The sequence below is a fragment of the Trachypithecus francoisi genome, unplaced genomic scaffold (genome assembly GCF_009764315.1).
Source record: "Trachypithecus francoisi isolate TF-2019V2 unplaced genomic scaffold, Tfra_2.0 Lachesis_group4, whole genome shotgun sequence".
NCBI lineage: Eukaryota > Metazoa > Chordata > Mammalia > Primates > Cercopithecidae > Trachypithecus > Trachypithecus francoisi.
The window spans coordinates 2,609,082-2,632,943 of record NW_022681469.1 but is presented as its reverse complement, the minus strand read 5'-3'; the positions used below and the strand labels follow the sequence as shown (position 1 = coordinate 2,632,943).

General features: G+C 43.0%; 2 protein-coding genes and 1 long non-coding RNA gene across 18 annotated transcripts in view; 1 reads left to right on the top strand and 2 right to left on the bottom strand.

Annotated features, from left to right (window-relative positions):
• RNF32 (ring finger protein 32) overlaps positions 1-16,092 on the top strand; it is a 38,414-nt gene extending 22,322 nt beyond the window's left edge. For all 4 annotated transcript variants that reach the window (XM_033194189.1, XM_033194188.1, XM_033194186.1 and 1 more), the window contains 2 exons: positions 14,508-14,675; positions 15,380-16,092. In XM_033194189.1, coding sequence (XP_033050080.1) covers positions 14,508-14,675; positions 15,380-15,616 — 405 coding nt within the window. In that variant the 3' untranslated portion in view covers positions 15,617-16,092. The remainder of the gene's footprint in view (positions 1-14,507; positions 14,676-15,379) is intronic.
• Positions 3,569-20,451, bottom strand: LOC117073382. 5 transcript variants are annotated; one of them, XR_004433215.1, is made up of 7 exons: positions 19,693-20,451; positions 18,046-18,431; positions 15,347-15,585; positions 11,297-12,446; positions 11,125-11,184; positions 7,647-7,845; positions 3,569-7,424 (listed from the first exon to the last, which is right to left on the bottom strand). It is a non-coding gene; the product is annotated as an uncharacterized LOC117073382 (long non-coding RNA). The 5 variants fall into 5 exon arrangements; XR_004433214.1 differs by having other exon boundaries at positions 18,046-20,451; XR_004433213.1 differs by lacking the exon at positions 18,046-18,431 and having other exon boundaries at positions 15,347-15,588.
• A 634-nt stretch (positions 20,452-21,085) lies between these two features.
• Positions 21,086-23,862, bottom strand: part of LMBR1 (limb development membrane protein 1) — a 214,090-nt gene continuing 211,313 nt past the window's right edge. For 7 of the 9 annotated variants that reach the window (XM_033194184.1, XM_033194185.1, XM_033194179.1 and 4 more), the window contains one exon: positions 21,086-23,730. In XM_033194184.1, the coding sequence (XP_033050075.1) occupies positions 23,645-23,730 (86 nt within the window). In that variant the 3' untranslated portion in view covers positions 21,086-23,644. The remainder of the gene's footprint in view (positions 23,731-23,862) is intronic. The other 2 variants (XM_033194177.1, XM_033194178.1) reach the window with 2 other exon arrangements.

Here is a 23,862-nt window from a genome sequence, read left to right as displayed (position 1 = left end):
GATTACGGTTTGGTTTTATACTTTTTAAGGCGGGGGGGGGAGGCAGTTACAGGCAAAGACATCAATCACTCCATGGAAGTTACACACTGGTTTGGCCAGAAAGGTGTGAAACTTGAAGTGGGGGCTTACAGATTCTAGGTGGATTCAGAGGTTCTTTATTTGCAATTGGTTGAAGGAGTAGGGCTCTAAGTGCTGGAGTCAGCAGAAGGGAATGTCTAAGTTGAGGATGCTGTGTAGCAAGACTGATGGCCTGCAGCGTGGCTGTCTCTTGCCGGGTATGGCCTTAGGTCTTGTTTGTAATTTGGTTTCTTACTGCCTCAAACTGTGTCGTCAGCCTTATCACCTCTTTTAACAGGATAGTGGTCGCTTGAGCTTAAACTCCGGCAAGGCGTGGGCATAATGAGGGGCGTCTCACCTTTCTTCCCATTGTGGCTGAAAGTTCCATTGTTAAGGTTGTCCTAGGGCCTCCTTGGCCAAGAGGGGGTTCATTCTGTTGCTGGGGCCTTAGGATTTTTTTTTTTGAGATGGAGTCTCCCTCAGCCGCCCAGGCTGGAGTGCAGTGGCACGATCTTCTCTCACTGCAACCTTCGTCTCCTGGGTTCAAGCGATTCTCCTGTCTCAACCTCTTGAGTAGCTGGGATTACGGGCACCTGCCATCATGCCCAGCTAATGTTTGTATTTTTAGTAGAGACAGGCTTTCCCCATGTTGGCCAGGCAGGTCTTGAACTCCCAATCTCAGGTAATCTGCCCGCCTTGGCCTCCCAAAGTGCTGGGATTACAGGTGTGAGCCACCATGGCCCGGCCAGGATTTTATTTTTAGCTTATAGCAATGACCCGCCACATGTATACATTTAACAGAAACATAACTTTCACAAAGCAAAATCTACTGTTACCACAGGCACCACACTGTAGTCATTTTTATTCCATTTCGTTTCCAAAGTGCTCGGCCTACTACATTAATGTTATGAGTCAATGATGGGTTGTAGACACCAGCATGTCTGTATTATCAGTAACTGCCACCTTAAACGTAATACAAGTGACTGTGTTATCCCCTGAACTGTAATCTTACCTCATTCAAGTTTCAAGTGTGCAGGTGGGGAGTGACAGGAGATGTATACATACACACACACACACATCACAGTGAGGTTATACTCATCATTTGTTACATGAATAGGCATCCTATCATGTAACTGTTGCTCACTTATCCCATTTGGCCATAAACACTTGAAATCTGTAAACTCAAATCTCATGTTAAATAAATGAAGATTGAACTGACTGTAAGACAGTATATTAGTAGTGGGTAGTAGTTGCCTGTATGGGTCCATGCCCTGTGTGCGTATATACCTATATGAGTAGAACTCAAAGGCTGTCCTTTATTATAAAGACCACTTCTTCATCATTTACCAAATGACCTCACAATTTGATGCTTTTTTTCTTTTCTTTTTTTTTTTCTTTTTTTGAGACGGAGTTTTGCTCTGTCGCCCAGGCTGGAGTGCAGTGGCCGGATCTCAGCTCACTGCAAGCTCTGCCTCGCAGGTTTACGCCATTCTCCTGCCTCAGCCTCCCGAGTAGCTGGGACTACAGGCGCCCGCCACCTCGCCTGGCTAGTTTTTTGTATTTTTTAGTAGAGACGGGGTTTCACCGTGTTAGCCAGGATGGTCTCGATCTCCTGACCTCGTGATCCGCCCGTCTCGGCCTCCCAAAGTGCTGGGATTACAGGCTTGAGCCACCGCGCCCGGCCTTGATGCTTTTTTTCTACCTTTCCAACCGAATAAACTCATTCTGTGAGTAAAGGGAATCCTCTCGGAAATGTTAATCTACAATTTTAGGATGCCCTGCATGTTTAATGGAATCTGAAAGATTATCGAACTAGGTTATTGAATGTCACATTACCCAGGTGTGATGGTTAATTTATGTGTCAACTTGACTGGGCTAAGGGATGCTCAGGTTATCTGGTTAAACATTATTTCTGGGTGTGTCTGTGAGGTATTTCCAGATGAACTGAGTGTTTGCATCAGTGGACTCAGGAAAGTGAATTGCGTGTGCGCACGGGCACGGTCTCACTCTCTTCCGTGGGCTTTCTCTCTCTCTGTCTCTGCCTGACTGCTTGAACTGGGACGGTGCTTTTCTGTAGATACACAGAAAGAGAGGTGTACCCATATAAATAGAAATAATTTTAAAATTACAAAATTGCTGTATACAACTTTATGCAATTAGAACTGAAAATATAATTGAAATTACTTCCTGTAAAAATAGCAAACATGGAAAGAAATTTAAAGTATGAAATGACTGAAAAAAAATTATATGAGCATCTCAGTTTTTACTGAAAAGATATTAAATAAAATTTAACAGCCATTCTTAACGACAGACATTAGAACTGGAATGAAATTTCCTTGTCACAGTAAAAACTATGTGTTAAATACGAAAAACACCTTGTTTTAGAGAGTAAAATCGTAAAGAAAACTAGGTTCGTTTGTCATCACACTTGAGCCAATCCTTGCCAATAACACATGAAAACAAAATATATGTATGTGCATGTATGTGTACATATGTTATGTATATTATATAAATCCATACATGTATATTACAATTTTATATTTATATTAAAATAAGCCGAACAAGGAATGTACCACTGATAAAAAATTTTTTCTGATGGAATAAAAGGCTTGAATAACATGATAGATATTTTACACTGGAATGAGTAAAAATGTCCACTTAGCTTATATAAATTTAATGTAGTTTCTAACTCCCAAAGGAGTAGTATAGGCTGTGCATTTGGGATTTTACGGGTTAACTCTAAAGTTTATCTAAAGAGGTATGAAGAGCTAATAATTTTTTTAAAAGACAGATTGATGAGCTAGAACAGCCTTGTTAGATATCAAAATATATAACTTTGGCAACTAAGATTCTTGGGGAATAATAGACAAACAGTGAAACAGTATTAAGTCACACATCTCAGCATACAGGAAATTTTAGTGTACTAAAGAAGGTATTTCAGACCAGTGGAGAAAAAAATTATTTGAGAAAAATCAGTTGGGAAATTGAGTTCATTCATGTGAAGAGGGATTAAAGAACACTGCTTTATACCTTACTGCCAAAAACATTCCACATGGATTACATTCTTAAAAACATTTTAATGGATACATGGAATTAATAGTCAGATAGCTTCGTGGGTGCCTGCTCTCTGCCTGTGCTTTGTTAGTCAGGGGAGATAAGGAGGGAACAAACAAAACACCACGATCCGAATAGAACGTGTGCAGTTCAGAGAGCTGGGAGAGAGCTTGGACCTGATTCAGCTCTGATATAAACAGTACGTTGCACGATTGCCACAGTGGCTTTTACAGCGTTCTGAAGGCAAGGCTATAGAAAAACATTGCAAGGGCCGGGCGCGGTGGCTCCTCACGCCTGTAATCCCAGCACTTTGGGAGGCTGAGGCAGGCGGATCACCTGAGGTCAGGAGTTTGAGACCAGCCCAACCAACATGGAGAAACCCCTTCTGTACTAGAAATACAGTATTAGCCGCGTGTGGTGGCGCATGCCTGTAATCCCAGCTACTCAGGAGGCTGAGGCAGGAGAATCGCTTGCACCCGGGAGGCAGAGGTTGCAGTGAGCCAAGATCGCACCATTGCATTCCAGCCTGGGCAACAAGAGTGAAACTCCATCCAAAAAAAAAGAAAAAGAAAAACATTGCAAGAACACACTAGGTGGTAATTTGTCCTGGTTGACAAGGCAAAATGATCATTTTGATTTACATGTTTAGTACAAGTGGAGAATTTCTTCGTATATATTATATATTCATGTTTAGGGGTTGCATCCATTTTATTGTTCTTTTTTAAAGATGTAATCATATGAGTAGAATTTGACAGCTCAAAACTGGAAGAGCTTAATAATAAATGAGACAAATAATACACAGACCCTATCTTAGTAAAGAAATTCATCATCATCCACAGAACAGTCTTTTTATCTAGCATAATAGTATACTATTATCAAGTTTATTCAGTTTAATCTGGGTGTAACACGTGAAAATGTCATTTTTCCAATGATAGAAACATAATTTTATTATTTTCACCAAGAAACAAACATATGTTTCAGTTAAAAAAAAAATAATTGAACTGCTTTCAAGTACCTATAAAAATTTTAACAGATTATAAGTAAAACGAGGCTTTTTAAGCTTCTAGAAATCACAGATTAAGATATTTAAAATAAAAATATAACTGTTGGTCTCAGGTTCTCAGCTCAGTCTTCATTTTCTCATTACATTTGTTCCTTGATGTTTCCAAAAGTTCTTCAGAACTAAAAATGTGTACTAAATAAGGACCAGCTTCAGGGCTTTTCAGTCTTCTGGACTCTGCTAAACTACTAGAGAAACTTGGGGCTTCCACGAAGTCAGTGCCAGCTTTTTAAACTCATCCCACCAAGTTAGAGGAAAAAGCAAAACACCACACACCATCAGAATCACTTCAGAAAAGAAAGATCATTGGAACACCAGAAAAGAAAAAAGTACCTGACCGCACACTAAAGGATATTCCTTTCACACCGCGGACATTTGGCCTTATAAATGTTTCATTCCCTTGAATTTATTCTTTCTGGGCTGGCAGATACGTGAAAACTTGTTTGCTGTACTTGGGAACCATTGGTTTCGATCGAAGATAAGTTGCCTTTAGGGAAAGAGACGTGTAATCGATAGCAAGAAGGACAAGGAGGGTGATAGTTAGATATTTTCAGACACCGCTGACTAGAAGTGTTTGTTTCCCTTATGTTTTGGGGTCTCACCCAGAGGGATATGTTTTTCATGCTCAGGATGAGATTAGCCCAAGCCATTCTGTTTTTATAAATTAATCTATTTTGCTTGTTGAACTTTGCTCCTACATTTTTACTCCTCTACCACAGAGAGAGGTAGTGAAGCGTTTTCTTCAGTTTTCATGCACCTTTTGGGTGTTGCCGAGTGAAACTCGGGCACCCTCGTTCTGGAAGAGGAATGCTTACATACACTGTAGGTTTCTTTTCACAACTCTAAGATGCCACTGACACATTCCTAACAAAACCCAGCCACAGCAGTGATGTTGTGCTACAATGTAGGTCCTTTCAGCTATGTTGAAGTCTTGTGGTAAGAACTGAAAAGGTCAGATGTTGAGTTTTGTACCCTTAGGTAAGTGTCAGAGAATAAAAATTCACTCAGAAATGCCTTTGTCAGAGAGGGTGTTTGAGTTGTCTGGGGATGATACAGTAGTCCTCATACACTTACTCATTCAGGTTTTGAGGAACGCAGATCAAAGAGGCCGGGGAAGGTCACTCGAGCTGTTCTGCTAATACCTAGCACCGTGTGTACAGAAAGTCCACAGTGGTGCCCAGAATGCAGCGGCTGGGCCTGCCTGCCTTTGATCCTTATCTAGAAACTCTGCTAGCATATGTCATATGATTGAGGTAGGGTCTTTTATTGCTGCAATTAAAACTTCTCAAGTGCATTATATTATCTCTACCCCAGCTAAAAGTCCCGGACATTGTTTAGAAAGTGGGGTGAGTGATTTGTCAGATGCTGGGGCAGCTTTAGGGGCTGCTGGCTCCCACACCCTCCAGCACAAGATTTCTCTGACTTTTTTCATTTACATCTCACCAAACAGCATAATGGTCTTAAAGTTTGCTTAGTCCTTTGACTTCCTTTATCACATAGAGATGGCAAACATTCTGTTGCTAACTTGAAGTGGCTCCAAGCAGCAGGACTGGAAGGATATTAAACCAGTAAAAGCTTATCAACTGATTCATTGATATGCTGTAAATTCCAGGCTTTTCATTTTGCTTTTGAGGGCGGCCATAAGTCAACACATTAGTAAGCAATTTGCTGACATCAAGATGGATCACTTAAAAAGCCCTCCTGGGTAGACAGAGTTCACCTGGGTGCTTTTGTTAGTATATTTTTAAAAAATGTTTAGCCAGCTTGTTACTTGTAAATGACCAGTAATTGTTTTACATATCAATAACTCAAACTCTTACTTAGTTTATCAAGTATCTGAAATGTGAGGCTTAAAAGGAAAAATACATTAAGACATTCATTCTTTGTAAAATTGAAAATGTTCAGGTATTTTGTCTGTTTCTGTAGAATTCATAATATCAACCATTTGTTTAAAAACTAGAAATCAGTTGTCATTTGTTTTTGACAGTTCTTGCCCTTTCAGTTACTAAGGTCATCTAACCCACATGAAAAGTGAGGGAGTAAATAAAGGAATAAAGAACGCTGCACACAGAAGAATTTGACAATTAAAAATATTTAATAGTAGCTAACCACAGAATATTACTTTGAATTAACTACAACGATTAATAAATGTTGACTTTTACAAGTACCACCCTTGCTAACTTTTGAATACTCAAAGCTATAAGAATATTCATCCCAGTTCACTTTTTAAATTTGTCATAAATGCCTATGAAAGGACTTTCAGTATATTTATTAATAAGCTAATGTCAATGTTATGATTATAAGCTAAAGTTGATGTTTTACTGAATTTTGACACTGGAAATAACTTGAAAATCATTTTAGGTAGGCAGTGTTTTTTCTCAGTTCCCCCAAAAAGGATTTCTGCTGCACTCCTTTGGAATATGTACATTTGAGGCATATATTTGCTCTCATTTCTCATCTGTTGCGAACCTAAAGTCAAAATTTCTTGAATGCTAAGGGCCTTACAAAGATGAATTGGTGCTTCCCTGAATCTAAGGCAGTCATTCAAGGAGATAAGCAATGCACACAGGAGAAAGCTAACACTGGGCAGCTGACGTGTGTGGAATGAAAGCAGCAGCAGTGCCCTGTGAGAGCTCAGAGAAGAGAGGTCACCTCCAGCCCAGGTACCTGGGACACAGGGATCCCACTAGCCATTCATGTGCAGTCAAGGAAACAGAAATATCTAACAGTGATTCACTGAACTGAGTCAACAAGTTTGGCCAGACCCTAAGATTCACACAGGAAAGGAAGGAACAAGAAGGAAGGAGGGTGGCCCGTGGGGAGTGACCTGGGACAGCGTTCCCAGAGGACAGAGGCTGTCGAGGGAGGTGGGTGGGGCTGGGCTCCAGGGACTTGCCCTTGTGGGTCTTGCCCCCCTGCATGGTCCCTCTGCCTGTGTCCTCACTCCTTCCTTCCCAGGTCCCTGTCCCACCGGCTGCATCGGCCCAGGGCTGACTTCCCAAGAAGCCTGGCGATTCCTCCCTCCCTCCCTCCTCCATGTCTCCCGAGTCCGGTGCCACAGCAGCACGCATTCCATCGCATTCCATCGTCAGTGCGGCTCTTCTTGCTACACGGGAGCTCTTTGTTAAAGGAACCAGTGTTTGTCCTCCAGACCGTCGTGCTAGCACAGTGCCTGTTCCATGGCAGCTCAGCACTTCCCCAACTCTTTTCACCCCAGCCCCTTTAGAAATTGTTGTCATTCACCGTGTGGATCCTGTAAGTGGTAAATTTAAGTGAAAATTATTTACTTTAGATTGATTGAAATGCATATTAATAGTCTTTAACCACCATTACATATAAAGGGAATTGTTTTTCTCATTGAGGAAATGCTTTAATTCCTCTTAAATTAAGGAAGAAAAAAGTATTGTTAATAAGTGTAAACATGATATTTGGTTACATAGGGTGAGTGGATATTAAAATATAAACTAGACTTAACTGTATTAAAAGTCTATGTGAACTGCTTTCATGGACCGGCACTTGGAGTTGTGTACTTTGCGAGCCTTCATTGTAAAGGGGGTGCTGACCGGCACCTCTGGGGCCCAGGTGTGAGCACCCAGTCCGCGCGCCTGTCCAGGTGCATGTGGAGGCCACTCGGGTGGTTCCCGCCTGCTGCAGGGCACCCTTCCTGCAGGGAGCTGGGGAGAGACAATAAATAAAAGATTTTGTTAAAATTTTCAAGAAGTAATAAGTGCCAGGAAGAAAAATACAAAGTGAGGAAGGGGAGAGAGAGTGAAGTGGGGGTGAGATGTTTGAAATAAGGTGGAAATGTCTGAGGAGATGCACCCTGAACCCAAATGGAGGGACCATGCCGTTCCCTGGAACCTCTGTCCAGGCAGAGGGCAGCGCAGCTTGGCGTCTGGGAGGGGCAGGCTGGCAGAGTGTGAGCCGCTGGGCACAGGTGACCCTTCCAGGACCCAGACCCCTGGTGAGGCCCTGAGCTGGGCACTGAGCAGATAGGTCATTTTCAAGAGGGCGACCTGCATCCACATGAAAACTGGAAACTGCCCTCAGAGCCCCGGGGGTGTGAGGTCAGCAGCTGCGACCCAGACCAAAGAGGGTGAAGAGGGCAGGGCTGGGGACTCCCAGGGAGAAAGGGCCATGACTCGGCCCCTCCAGCACAGGGGCTTCCTGGGAGCCTCCGCAGGGCGTGCCCATGGAGGGGAAGCCCAGAGTAACCACACGAGACACACAGCTGGGGCTGCAGCGTGCTGGGCTGGGAACTGTGTTCCAGGTGACAGGAAGGCGGCAGGCATGGCCTAGTGCCATGAAAATGAAAACACAGATCCCTGTTTGAAAGAGAAAACATGGGGAAAGTGCCGTTCAAGTACTAAAAGTATAAAGCTGTATGTACTTCTGTGGCCTCTCTCTCCAGTGGTCACGTAGTATTTTTTATTTGCTATTTAATGTTATTCTAAGAAAAAATTAAATTATAAATTTTATGACTTTCACAGCGCATCTTTACACCAGAATGTCAGTTTTAAGTGCGAATATAAGAGCATTTAATTCATACGTGGAATCACCAAAAAGTACACAGTTGGTATTTCCCACCCCCTAGTGCACACACATTTCCTTCTTTCCAGAAGAGCTGGATGCTAAGCACGGCTGGCTCTACTGTTTTGACTTTGGCTCTTGATACACACACGTTCTAGCCAAGCCCTGCCTTCAGCTCACTGAGGAATCAGGTCTGCAAGGGGGACCCTACGTTTCGTATCCCCTGGGAAGGCAGGTCCAGGGAAGTGACTTGCCTAAGAAAGGATGTGGTGCAGGGTTCAATGTCACTGTCAGAATTCGAAGAGAAAAGAGAACACCTGGGACAGAGGCAACGGCTTGAAGCAACAAAGGCTAAGAATTTCCCAGATCTGAAGATGCAAGCCACAGATTTAAGAAGCCCAAGGAAGCCCAATATGACTTTGTTTAAGTGTCTAGTGAGCCTGCAGAACACGAGGCACTGAGCCATCTTGGAAGTGGCCAGGAACGAGGATAAACGATGGCAAACCCTGCAACCCTGCAGAGTTCCCAGTGGGAACGGCAGAAGGTGGGATGACATCTCCCTGTTTCGGAAGAGACCTAACCGTCAGCCTAGACTTCCATATGAACCAAATGAAAAGTACACTCAAGAAGAGAGGCAAAAGAAAGCCATCAGACAAAAAGAGTGTGCCACCAGAATGCCTTCATTAAAGGAAATTCTAAAGGATGCATTGCATGAGGAAGGAAAATGGCCCCAGACAGGAAATCTGAGAAGTCAGTGGTAAAAATTGGAGTAAATCTAATAGACATTGATTCCACCAAACAAGAATAAGCATGTCTCAGGTTAAAAGAGAGAGAGAGAGAGAGCTTATGACAAAAATAACATAAAGCAGGAGAGGAAAATTAAGAAGTATGCTGAGATCCTTGTATTGGTTCAAGGGATAAAAATTACAATTTAGACCTTAATAATGTAAGTATGTACTTCTAGGGCAACAGCTAAAAGAACAGAAACAGAGTTTTAACCTTCAAAATAGTAAAGAGAATAGAAAATTTTAATTGAAAAGAGCAAAATTTAAAAAAATGGCAGGGCAGATGGAAGGCACAGAGCAGGATAGGTGTGCCGTTTGTGTGTCAGTAACAACACGAAGTGGACTGAGTGCTCCAGCAACCAGATGATGTACATGTTACTCAGAGGAGATGCCTGAAAACATAAGAACTGTGTGTGAGTGTGTGTGTATCACATATGATGCGCACTATAATATACACATAAACTCTTCACAGAAGAAAGCTGATGTATTGATACCTGACAAAAGCGGTTTTAAAGCAAAGGCATTTATTAGAGAGAATGGTGTAGAACACCACACCGAGCAACTGTAGCACATATTTCCTTTCAAAGTACAAAGGTACCATTCTAAAAACTGACCATATACTTGTCCATGATGCAAATTTCATCATAGGTTAAGACATTCATGTTTTGTAATTTCAGCTTTTGGATTTGGGGGTGCCTGTGCAGGTTTGTTACTGGATGTATTGCAGGACGGCGATGTTTGGGGTACAGATGATCCTGTCACCCAGCTCATGAGCATAGCACCCAAAAGTTAGTTTTTCAGCCCTTGTGTCCCTCCCCAGTCACCCCAGTATCTCACGGCACCATCTTCATGCCCATGTACTTCAAGAAACTTCAGTCGTGTAGGGTATGTTCCCTGACCGCAGGGCAGCTGAGGCTAGAAATAAAATTTTTTAAAAAAACAGAAATATCTCACATTTGGAAATTAATAAACAGTTCTAAATAACCTATTATAATGGAAATTAGAAAAATTTCAATAGAATAGCGAAAGTACATAACAAAACTTGTGGAATGGAATATTTCATCAAAACTTGTGGAAAGGACATTTGCGTCTGCACCTGACTGTGGAATGAATTCGTTTGTGATTCTTATGTGTATTAACATACCCTAAGCATTTATTTGCTTCCTTGCTATATGACACCAGTTACTATTAAGACTGGAGCACTGAGTGTGAAGGGCCACTCTCCCTGAGATTTATTTGGTATGTATGCAAAATTGACAAGTCTGTGTTTTTCAACAAGCGCCTGCTATGGTCAGTGCACGTACTGAGCTCTTGAGAGGGTTTAAAGGCGGGATGTAATGACAGATACAAAACCCTTTAAAAACCCTGGATGGTATTATCAGTGTTAAGAACAACACTCCTGGCCCCAGGAACTGACTTTCTAATAAAGGAGATGGGACCTGTATGCCACAGTGACTGAGGCAGAAGGAGGCATTTAGGTGACATCACTATTGGACCTCAGAGTCTTTGTCATAAATAGGGCCACTTAGGAGTCGCCCAACACAGTTGTTCAGAGCATATGAGCTCTATTTCCATCTAACGTGTTTGAAGGAAAATGTACTTTAAACAGTCCTAATGATGCTGTCTTTGGAAGTTTACCTTGAGCCGCAAGTAACTGATTCATGTAACATCAGGACAGCTGGGATTCCTCCAGGCATCCTGTAGAGAGAGATACACTCACATATGATAGAATATATGCACACACAGGTGATACTGTAACATAAATGCATATCAGTGTACATATGTATGTATATGTGGCCCACGCACTTACTGTGTTCCTCACGTGGCTTCCGAAAGCTCACTCACAGCAATACCCATGCTTGGAGTTGGGAGGTGACACCTCAGGAATGATCAATAATGCTGTGTTAAGTAACTCTGCATATTTAAAAAATGTGATAACTTCTGTGACCCTAGTTCTTCAACCTGAATGGGCCTCAGAATCACCTGGAGAGCTTGGAAAACACAGATTGCAGGGCTTACCCCGCCCCCACCCAGACTGCCCTCAGCAGGCCTGGGGCAAAGCCTGAAGCTCTGCTTTTCTCTCAGGTTCCCAGGAGCTGAGGCTGCGGGTCTGGGCCCCACTTTGAGAATAAACATCCAGATCATATCGATCATTTCATTCAATTTATCAGTCATTCCAAATAGTACTTTTATGTTCAAAACTCATCTCAGAACATACCGCACAACTTGAAACACTTCGCAAGGTCTGGATAGAATGTGACCCTTTCTCTGAGGTATAATTTTGAAGGAAGAAAAGATCTTGCTTTTCAGGCATATGCGGAAAGTATCTCACACTTAAAAACAATTTACAGAAAACCTGAATTACAAAGCATCAATTGGAGGTCACTGTATATATTTCCAAGTAATTCTTCCTTTTACAACATATAGAGACCTCTTCTACTTTCAATAATTTATTTAGATATTATTAGATATTTGAAAGGCCAAGGAACAAAGAAAACTAAAATTAAAGCCTTAGGAAACATTACCAATTGAAGGCCCTAAATTAAGATACAGCTGCTTGGTAATTATAATTACATTCAGCGTGAAAGAGAATTTGACTCATAAGTAGAAAAGCAGCTTCCACCGGGCTTCCAAGTACGGCTAATCCCAAAACACAGGTGCCTGGAAGATCCTCAGCCACCCCCTTCATTCAAACCCCAACCCTTGTGGACCGCCTGCTGTGTTCACAGAATGTTCTTTACTCAAAAGGATCTCTCATCCTTAAAGCCAATACTCATTCTTCTAACATCCCAGGACAAAGGCAGCTCATAGTCTCCACAGCACTCGACCCTGTGCTGTCTCACGATCTTTTTGCAGAAGGGAGAGAATTGGAAGAGAATTCCATGTCCTCAAAGGCACCTTCCGAAGTCTGGGGACTTAAATACACATGACGTTCTGCCAGGTGACCTTCTGCCAGGTTGCTCCACATTAAATAAAAAAAAGAAAAAGAACGTGAGGTCTCCGGTAGACTAGAATATTTGAAACCTGGACAGTCATGGACCGCCCAAAATGCATTTTCCCCATCACACATCTAAACGTGTGAGATCCCCATGGGCCCTCTTCATTTCGTCCTTCGTTGGGCTTCAAGCCCGATTCCATGAAGCAGATGTAACTCCTGAATCAGGGCACTTCTAACTGCTGGACAAAGAACCCTCGAATTTCAGTGACTGAAAGCCGGAGCTTCCGTCTCCTAGGACAGTTCAGGTGTCCTGACTTGCAGGCAACATGCCAGCCTGTGGGGCTCGGGAACTGTCTCCCTCTGTCCTTCATCTCCCACCCCCTGGGCCTGGAGAACACCCAGAAGAGACACGAGCCACGTCCATCTGGAAGAACTATTTCATGTGGCCCCGCCTGGGCTTGGGGGAACGGGAGATGTCATCTCTGGGGGAGCCACAGCTCTGCCCTTGAAAGGACAAGCAAGAGGGCAGGCAGCGTGGCTGACAGTCACCACTGACACAGCCTTTCACACACCTTACTCTCCTTTGCTTTACATTCGTCTTCACGCTTCCTGAAAAGGAGCTGCTGGTGTGGCCCTGAATGAGCTACCTCTCCGAGCCTCAGATGACACCGGTGACTGCTCTGCAATGACTCAGACCTTTATAGTGTAGGATGGCTTGAACCTGGGAGGCTGATGCTGAGTAAGCACTGATGGCCCCACGCACTCCATTCTGGGTGACAGAGCAAGATGCTGTCTCCACCAAACCAAACAAAAATACCAAAAAACCAAAATACTGTATTCAATTAATAAACGTTGAAGTGATAATATTTTGGATATGTTGGGTCAAATACAATACTAAAATTAATTTCGCCTTTTAAAAAACTTAACGTGGGCCGGGCGCGGTGGCTCAAGCCTGTAATCCCAGCACTTTGGGAGGCTGAGACGGGTGGATCACAAGGTCAGGAGATCGAGACCATCCTGGCTAACCCAGTGAAACCCCATCTCTACTAAAAGATACAAAAAACTAGCCGGGCGAGGTGGCGGGCGCCTGTAGTCCCAGCTACTCGGGAGGCTGAGGCAGGAGAATGGCGTAAACCCGGGAGGCGGAGCTTGCAGTGAGCTGAGATCCGGCCACTGCACTCCAGCCTGGACGACAGAGCGAGACTCCGTCTCAAAAAAAAAAAAAAACTTAATGTGACTGCCAGAAATTTTTAAATTACATATGTAGCTCACAGTACGTTTCTGTGGGACGGAGCTGATCCTGCAAAATTCAAATTTTTCTCTCAACTTTTAATTTCAAATGTGTTCCTGCCAATGGTCAAAGCTCACAACCAAGGAAACAGCAGGGGAGGGAAAAAATGTACCCTTTTCCCTCCCCTCCTACATTCTTGAGCTGGAGCCTGTAAATGAGACCAAAAGCTTAACAAAAGAAAATTACACAGATGTACTTAGTACGGCCCACTTGATCTGGAAGCCTTCCTAAGGCAGTGGAGACCTGAAGAGACAGTGAGGCCTGAGCGCCTTCTCCGCTAGGCTGGATTGAGGACGCGGGGGCCGTGGGGAAGCGTGCAAGGGGAGTGAGCTGAGGGTGGTGGGTGGGAACCACGGCAGGGCCTGTGTGTGCTCAGCCTACTCGCAGCTCCCGTCTTTGGAGACCAGGGTGCCTCTCACAGGAGGGTCCTGTGACCCACTTCAGGGGTGGGGAGGGGTCAGACGGTCCCTCCTGCAGCTGTCATTTCGCACATTCCTTTGGGAAGGAACGTTTTTCCTTAAAATATTCAGTGTGCCAAGGTGCCCTATTTTGGGGTAGTGTATTCTGAACCCCATTAGGTAGGGGTTCTTGTGGTCCTCTGTCCAGATAGATTATCTGGATTTATAGTTAAGTAAGTTAAGTAAGATAGACATGTATCTATTTCCCTAAGAAGTATTCTTTGAAGACAGAGATGAGGAAGGTTACGAAAATAGATGGTCAGGCTCCAGAGCGTTTCCCTGCAACCTCCACCAAGCTCGGGTGTGAGCCTTCCCCTCCCTCTGTCCTCCCCAGTTCACAGAAATCAGCCACCGAATCCTGTGCTCATACAACACCAACATTGAAGAGCTCTTTGCAGAGATCAATCAGTGCTTGGCCATAAACCGCAGTGTTCTTCGGCAGTTTGAAGAAAAATACAGCCATGAGCTCACAGAAGAGGAATGGGAGAAAATCCAAGCACAGGTAGGCACGGCTGGCGGCCCGTTAACCAGTGGACTCAGCTGCAGCCGGGGAGGCTGTGGGGAGCGGCTTGTGGCGGGAGGTCGAGGACTCACTTTGGGGAGCCGAGGCGTGTCAGGCTCGGGGTAACCTCTGCCGTAGCTGCCCCTGCACCCATGGTAGGACCTTCGTCGTGGGCTTTACGGTGATGGCAAAGGTCCCTTCGGTTTGAAATTCTGGAAGTTCCTGTTGTAGGATGCCATTTTGTGAACCGTGAAAACACGGAAGGGAACAGATCGCCTTCCCAGGTTTCCTGAAAGTTCCAGCCTGAGAACGACCATGAGATGACTCAAGCCAAGGCGGGGAAAACTTACTTTAAAAACTATAAAATTAGGAAGTTTGGGAAAGTTTAGCAGTTAGTCAAGTATTTTGAAAAGCAGTCCTCGATTGCTTACTTAAAAGGAAATATTAATGTTCAGCATTTTAGAAAGTATTTTTGTTTCAAAATTGCTTGTCACAGGTGTCAAGTTAGTGTCACACTAACCCTTTCCACAGTTCCCAGGAGTAACAGAGCATATATATATAATTAATGGGATTTTAACACAGAATGAAACTTGCGCATGTTTAGAAGACCCACGTCTCGGGGCACATGATGCTCATTTCAGTTTAAGTAACTCTGCTGTGATGAAACTAACCTGCGTGGCCTCCTCCTGTCCTGTGTGCTGCAGGCTCTGAGCCGGGAGACCCAGGAGTGCTCCATCTGCCTGGCCCCTCTCTCCCCTGCTGGCGGTCAGCTCGTGGGTGCCGGCCAGCGTTCCCGAGAGACGGCCCTCCTGTCCTGCTCACACGTGTTCCACCATGCCTGTCTGCTCGCACTAGAGGAGTTCTCCGTGGGAGACAGGCCTCCTTTCCATGCCTGTCCTCTCTGCCGCTCCTGCTACCAGAAGAAGATTCTTGAATGTTGAATTCATAGTCAAGGAAAGTTAGGTAATTCTGAGGAAAGAAGTTTACCATCATTTTGCATGAACTGCCTGAGTTCTGGGTTAAGTACTACAATGCAATCTGTTTCCCAGGGAAATAAGCTATTGGTAGTTGTAGGAAATCTAAGTATATTTTCAAAGATGACAGCCCATCTAATTTTAGTCTTTTGTCTCTAAAAAGTAAATTTCAAATTTATGAGTTGAATCACTTGAAATATGAAAGGCAAAAAATGAGAGCTTGCTTGCGCTTAAAAATGGAAGTTAAGAGACAGCTAGTGTCTGACCGACACTCCTTACAGTCAGTTCCAAATGTAAAACACTCCTTAAGTTCCAAATGTTTTCCACTGAGACTTTGTCTTAAAGCCTTTGCCATTCCTAATATTCGTTTTGTAATAATTGCTGTATTTCTGTGTCATAAAATATGAAACTAAAATATTCAGTTGTATTCAACATCAAAAAAATGCAAATTTTAATGTCTTAGAGCAATAAAGACTGTTTTAGTTCATACATTTAAAAAAATGTGAACTTTTTTGGATAAGAATTGTTTTTGTCACTGGTTTACTATTACTGGGAGCTTGGTTATTTACAGTAACCAGTTACAGTCTCATCAGTTAGGTTAACCCTAGCCAAGTAACAGGTAAAGCCCCAAATCTCAGTGGCTCGCTGAAGACACGTGATTTCTGAGGTGTCCAACCCGTGTCAGCCGTGGGGTGAGGCAGGGTGAGGGTCTGCCGGGTGTGACCCTGGCTCCCTTTTGTCTTGGGACACAGTCTCCTTTGCCCCAGTCCCCAGTGAATCCTCTCACTGCTGGTGGAGGGGCAGGAGGACCTTGTTCCAGGCCATGCTTGGAAGTGGCGCTCATGGCTCCAGCCACAGGTGACTACAAGGGGCAAGGAAAGGGCAGGGTGTGGGCCTAAGGGGGAGAAGCCAAGTGGGTGTGCACATGGCACGCGCTCAGAATAACCCAGCGTCTAATGTGAGAAGTACCAACATTTCTATCTCATTCCTTAGAAAAAATACTCATGGGTTTTGTGATGTACACATTAGATAGCTACATATGTATCATTTATGAATAAATATGCATGCATTGTGGTGTGCTCAAACTTTTTTTTTTTTTTTTTCTTTTTTTTGAGACGGAGTCTCGCTCTGTCGCCCGGGCTGGAGTGCAGTGGCCGGATCTCAGCTCACTGCAAGCTCCACCTCCCGGGTTCCCGCCATTCTCCTGCCTCAGCCTCCGGAGTAGCTGGGACTACAGGCGCCGCCACCTCGCCCGGCTAGTTTTTTGTATTTTTTTTTTTAGTAGAGACGGGGTTTCACCGTGTTAGCCAGGATGGTCTCGATCTCCTGACCTCGTGATCCGCCCGTCTCGGCCTCCCAAAGTGCTGGGATTACAGGCTTGAGCCACCGCGCCCGGCCTGCTCAAACATTTTTTAATGATGTATACCATCAAAAAATTTGGAGACTAATTTGGAGAATGCTTTAAACAATGAGTAAGCACTTCTATTGTAAGAGAGCAGAAGGAAACTGAATCACAGAACCTCAATTTTCTGTAAGCTGACATTTCTCTCCCCATACTGTGACAGGCAAAGCACTGGCATGTGACAAAGGCCGGGGCAGTCTGATTCTGCCGCCCCAAACTTTGGATCTAGAGGGAGGGACAGTCCCGGAGATACACGGATCATTCAGTGATGGGAAGAGCCCAGGAAAGGCTGTGCCTAGGGCTGTGCCCAACACTTCTTCCGGGGCTTTCTCATGACATCCGTGGGCCATGCCATACACTCCCCGTGAACGCCTTTCCTGCTTATGTTGGCAGAGCCCATTTCTGTTCTTTGTAACTAGTGCAGTACTTTACTGACACAGGAACTCGTGTTAGTTGTAGGCAACAGATACTCAGGAAAACCGGTGGGATGAAAGGCAGGAATGGTCATGTAACTTCACTGAGGATGAGGGTCGTGAAAATCCCGTGAGTACTGAGAGTAGTCCAGGGCAGCCTGTGACAGTTAACAGAAAATCAGGTATTTTCTTACTGAAAAGTGGCCATGCAATGGCACGCCCATCGAAGGCTTGGGAGGCCAAGTTGCAACCACAGAACCATAAAAAGGACCTGCGTGAAGTAGCTGCTTCTCTGGACAATTTGAAGATAATGACATATTGTCAGGGCAAGTCATGAAAACAATGCAAGCTTTTACACAATTACTCCACAGCCTCATCAGGTCTCTTCTATGAAAATTGAGACACTGACCAAGAAAGAGTGGGGCCTTCAGAACCATGAGTTCATGGGAGGACTCGGCGGACAGGGAGAGCCCTGTCTGCTGCCCTCAATGTGGCTTCCCAACCAGCTACCGCAGTCCCTACGGGATGCAGCCGCTCCTCCCTTATTTTAACAGGTTGTAACCCAGTTGTCTGGTAGTCACCTTGCAAGATGAAGCCACTTCTTGTGCCTTCTCACACATCCCTCTTTGCCTTTAAATCCACTTAATTAGGAGCCTGCCATTCCACGAGCTGGGGGAAATCATTAAATCAGTATCAAGTCCAGAAAGAGAATTCTTAAGAGAATTGTGGGACTGGAGGCATTTGATAAGAATAAAGGTTATAATCTAGAATGCGGATACCTGTCATCAATCTTTACCAACCAGATAATAGAACTGTAAGGTACATGACTGAAAAAGAAACTGAAAACCTCAAACAAAGAAAAAATGAGACTGCGGTTGTACTGGCCTGTATTTCCATCCAGTTCATCTGCCCACTATGAGTGTGGCCCCAGGGAAATGTCTGCAGCTTTCTGAGTGGCGTTCCTTACCTGTAAAATGCAGGTGTGTATTTTCTGCTTCACAAGGTGGTCCTGGGGGTGACTGTGGGACCACAGAGCACTCGACCCTCCACACCACACCCCAGGCCCCTGCTTCCAAGTCTTTGATGAGATTCCACAGTAAAGACAGTAAAGACTACAAAGAAAAGAAAAAGTAAATCACTCTTCAGACTGAAGGAACGCTAGGCTAGAGAGGTGGTAAGGAGGAAGTGAGCAGGAGGAGAAGGACGACGCTCCACTTGTCACTTAGTTCTCTGATTCTACTGTGAAGTCCACACAGAACAACTGTGGATGACTTCAAGATGCTGTGAAAGAAAAGCTGCAGAATCACTAGAACTAGCTACAGCAGTAACACATGCTTGGTTCTGAAGGGTCTGTGTTTGTACGCAGCATCGTTCATCCAGTAACAGCTTTTCAAAGGAAAGGAAAGCAAAGGAGAAAATATTACAACAGCCACAAAACGGTTTGAGTAAGTGATAAAACTTCAGTTCTCAGATCCATAGCCCACAGGTGACTCTCCACCTCCTCACGCTCAGACAGGACAGGTTCTCCTACATCACTCTGGTCCTCTACAGCCACTCACAACACCAGGGCCGCCCTGCTGTTCTTAATCCAGGCTCATGAACTAGACTTCTGTAGCACTTTGAGAAGTAACAGCAGAACACCACATCCAAGAATAATGAGGTTTTGTCTGAAGTTCCTATTTGATTATAGTTAACCTTGAAAATAAATGTTTCCTAATTAAAGAACACAGAATTGGAAGTTAAATAACTTCTCTTGAAAAGCTAAGTTTGTTGCCTAATATTCCTTCAAGGCATATGGATCAATCACCAAGTTTTGAAATTTTGTCTATTTGTTTTAGGAACTTCTATTTTCTACAATGCAACAAGTAATTTGCATACACACTACTTTTGCTTCAGTGGTATTTGCAGCAATAATTTTTACCTAAACAATATTCAAACACCAAAAAAACAAAAAATACTCCAAAAAGGTCTTTGTATTATTTCTTCTTTCAAACCATAATCCAAAGGGATGCTTTTCAAACTGAAGTTTGCCGTCTATTAGGAGACCACAAAATAACTTAGTGTCTGTCTAGTATTTTTAAAAATGATGAAAACAGAAGGTGCCAGCATGCGCACTTAGGAAAAATGGGCACTGTCTTGTTACAGTTTTGCTTATATGTATCTGAGAGAGACAGAGAGAGAGAGAGAGAGAGAGAGAGCGTGCGTGTGCGTAATGGGTTATTTCTTACTGTGGTCAAAAAGTTGAAAGCCACTGACGAGTAGGTTTCTGTCTGCCAGTAAATTAACCAGATGCTAACAGCATTTATTCTTCCAAGAACTCTGGGTTAAGCTGCCCAGACCATAAGTAGGTGCTGTTCAGTCCTTTTATGGAAAAAATGAGAGAAATCAAACAAGTCTAAATAATTCAAGTCATTAAATAAAATACATGCTATCAATTATTGATGATACATTTTGGGTTATAAGAAATTGATCTACCAATAACTGCACAACAGAGAAAGAAAATATCCATTTCTTCCTTAATTCAGCATTCATCAGAATTATTACTGCCCTGTATAAAACTGAAATGGAATTAGCCTACAAATACCCTTAAGTTTTAGCCATGATGGCATTTAAGATGGAAAAAACAAAAGTATAAGCCCCACATATAAATGCTTATAAACCAAATATGAAATCACTTTTTGTAAAACTTTAATTTCTAAGACATTTTAAAGTCACACTAAAAGTATCTCATCAAAACAAAAGAGTAACAATGTGTAAACAAAATCCGTAAATAAAAATGTTTACTAGTTTACTAGTGTGTCCAAATGTTACTTTTAAAAGTTAACATTATACCAGTTTTTTCAAGTTTAAAAAGTAGGTGCTGCATCTATGTTCACATTTTTTAAAAAACTTACAAGAATTCTGCCTTTGCCCGGGCGCGGTGGCTCAAGCCTGTAATCCCAGCACTTTGGGAGGCCGAGATGGGTGGATCACGAGGTCAGGAGATCGAGACCATCCTGGCGAACACGGTAAAACCCCGTCTCTCCTAAAAAATACAAAAAAAATCTAGCCGGGCGAGGTGGCGGCGCCTGTAGTCCCAGCTACTCGGGAGGCTGAGGCAGGAGAATGGCATAAACCCAGGAGGTGGAGCTTGCAGTGAGCTGAGATCTGGCCACTGCACTCCAGCCTGGGCGACAGAGCGAGACTCTGCCTCAAAAAAAAAAAAAAAAGTCTGCCTTTGTGCATTAAATAACGTGCTACCAACCAAACAAGCACATAAGAGCCTGCAAATCATGAAAACCTGTGTCCCTGGCAGACGAGGTCATCACTGAGGCTGCAGGGAGAGCCATGGGCACCCAGCAAAGTGTGGGAAGGCTGCACTGCCGCTGAGAGCAGATGCACATGAGCCTTTAATACATGTGCGAGCAAAACGCCAGAGGCTCCATCCATCTCTACTAACCAGCACTTTAGTGCAGCAATTTAAGGAACTAACATTAGTGTATGTGTGTACAATTTTCATGTAAAGTCTCATACTTAGAGGTCTATTTTTACAGAGAATGTACATAAAGCTACGTATAGCAAATCTAAGAACTATCTTGGAAAATCAGTAAAAATTAATACAAATGTTATAATCTGAAAACGTATAATTGTAAAATAATTTATTTAAGTATCGCAGAACCAATGAATACGAATCTGCAAAGTTTCCCCAAGAAACTCTGAAACCACAGTGCCTAATGCACTTTAAAATCGACACTAAAGGAGAGAGAAGAAAAGGACTGCTTGATTTGATACAGTCACCGCTGCGTCCCCATCCAGTCAGAAACAACACTGTAGCTCCAGAATTGACCTGATGACGAGCATCTGCAGCTCTGCCTTCCAGGGTCTATCTCCTTTCACTGGTGCGCAGGAACTGCAGTAAAATGAAGACCCCCAGAGCGACTGTCCTCACCAGCACTCAGAACGTCTGGCCTCCGTATTCTGGCATCCATTTCTGGAGTCTGTCATATAAAGCAGCCTCCAACCTAGGTCCAGTGGAAGCACCTACATTTGGAGTCAGTCTCTCAAGAGGCAGAGCTTGGGCATGTGCCCTGGAAGAGGCTCGAGGAACTGTGATTATGCAGCAGCCCAAGGCTTTAACAATCTGTATTTGTTCTCGAGGCTGAGTCCAGAGGTTCGAAGCCGTCCTTCCACCTCATGCACATTCTCTGTTTCAACAGCAGTGACGATGCCTCCAGGAAGTGTACTGTACTCTGGGCTTACAAATCCAAAACTGGCTTAAGTCCTCGGATGGAGAGAAACTTCCAAATGAACAAAAAGTTGAGCTAAACATTGAAAAGTGTATTACTTAAAATTTTTCAGACATTTTACAAGTATCTAGGAACTCTCTGGATGTGCCCTGAAAGTGGTGTAAGTGAAAAGTGACATTACTCTACTCCTGAGTTTCTTTCCGTTCTTCCCTTGACTTAGTCTGCTCAAAGTACGGATTCCAAGTTTCACTAAAAATGAAACCTTGCTATTAATACTTCAAGAGGCATAACAATGAAATTGGAAAAGAGCTGAATTTTATTAACTTTTTAGGTAAGTCAATTTTATGCTGAGAAATTCACCAGTACCATACTGGTGGTATTTTACTGAAGGTTGTTGAGAATCACAAAATGAATGTTCTTTTATTTTAAAACCAAGCTGCATTTTAGAAAGATGTGAAGCACAGAAGGAAATGCAGAGATATAAATAAGGGGGAAGTATACTCAACGAAGGTTATAAATATACGGATTAAAGTTTCTCATTATTTTGGTTTAACTGGAAATTTCTGACGTCAAATAGACACAGCCTGTTTTTCATAAATTTCTCCCAGAAAACCTTTAAATTTAACAATTTGAAAAAAATGTTTTACTTTCGTCTGAACACAGACAATCTATTTTCATACACATAGTGCATGTGAACATATTTATATAATAGATTGCATAACTACGAATTGTGTGCAAATGGACCCATCTCGTATTTTTGCATGCACAGTTTCCGGTATTCTATCCTAGTGGATGGTTAACACAGAGTACAATTTCATAGATTTTATTCAGTAGACTTAAAGCCAAGAAACCATCCCAGTAATTATTTACAATTGAATAACTGAATGATTATCAGATCATGTTATACTGCAAAACTGTTCTTACACCATGAATGGTGATGCTGTGAACTTTGGATGTTAAACTGGTAAAAGTTGGAGGCTTCAAATGGCATATGCAAAAGTAACCAAAGCCCGAGGACTATGAGGAAAGAAGGAGTTTCCACCACTCAGCATTTATAGTTTTCATAAGCATTACAGAAGCACGGGGAATTAAGTGATCTTTGAAAAAAAATGCTTTAAAAAACTGTGTATACATATAGCCTATAAGGCAAAAATCCAAGTTACAAGTGTATTAAACACTGGCAACTATGTTATCAGAGGTAATACTGAATTATATACATAAACCGCCATTAAACTGTGATTACACGATACTTCCTACCATAGCTTATTAGACTGTACAACAGAAGATATTCCTGTGGCTCTCTAAGGCTCCAGGTTTAAAAGAATTTAGTATTTTCCTCTTGGCTCAAAGTCTAATCAGTATCATTCTGTAACATAAATCAGAAACTATGCTTTTTGCTTTTAGGGAAATAAGAAACATAACTGCAACCATTACAGCTCCAACACACTGCAATAACGATAGCTACAAACAGTTCCTACTGCATTTGAAAAATGCATTTTCTGAAGAAGCTTCACTTAGTACCAAGGATGCATTTCAGGTCGGCTTCTACATTCTGAATAAAGTATATAATGGGATTTAAGCAAATCTTTAGAAGTCCCAGAGTTTGCCTTTTCTAACATTTTCGTTAGAAAATTGTTTCAGGTGAAAACAATTTTTTCATATGGATGATTGTATTTACCGATATGAGAAAATGTCTACAGAAGAACGCGCTGTTCTACACGTCTCTAAGGAATCTGCATTTAACTGGAAACTACAGGGTCTATCAGAAAGTTAAATTTAAAAAAAGATCAGCCATAGCCAAGTTCTTCACAGACTATGAAAAAAAATGGCACTGATAGGTCTAGGTTCTGAAGAGGAGCCAAGGCTGAAATGAAAATGCTTCTACATGGGACAGGAATGTCATGAGTCTGGAGTTCTCAGGTCTCTTGGTTGTAGAAGACGCCGTCTGTGCATCTCACAGTGCTTTCTGATGCCCATTTACAGAAGGCTTGGCTGTTTCTGAATCCCTTGAAGTATTTGATAAATGAAGTTTATGAAGCCCTGCAAAAAAATTAAGAAAATGGTGAGCAATGATATATTGTTGAGTGGCTGGGAAAGGGTTAGGGTAGGGAGAAGAGGAGATTTACAAAGCTAAGTTTTACTTGGAAAGCTGTGAGGTGTTGGCCAGATAAC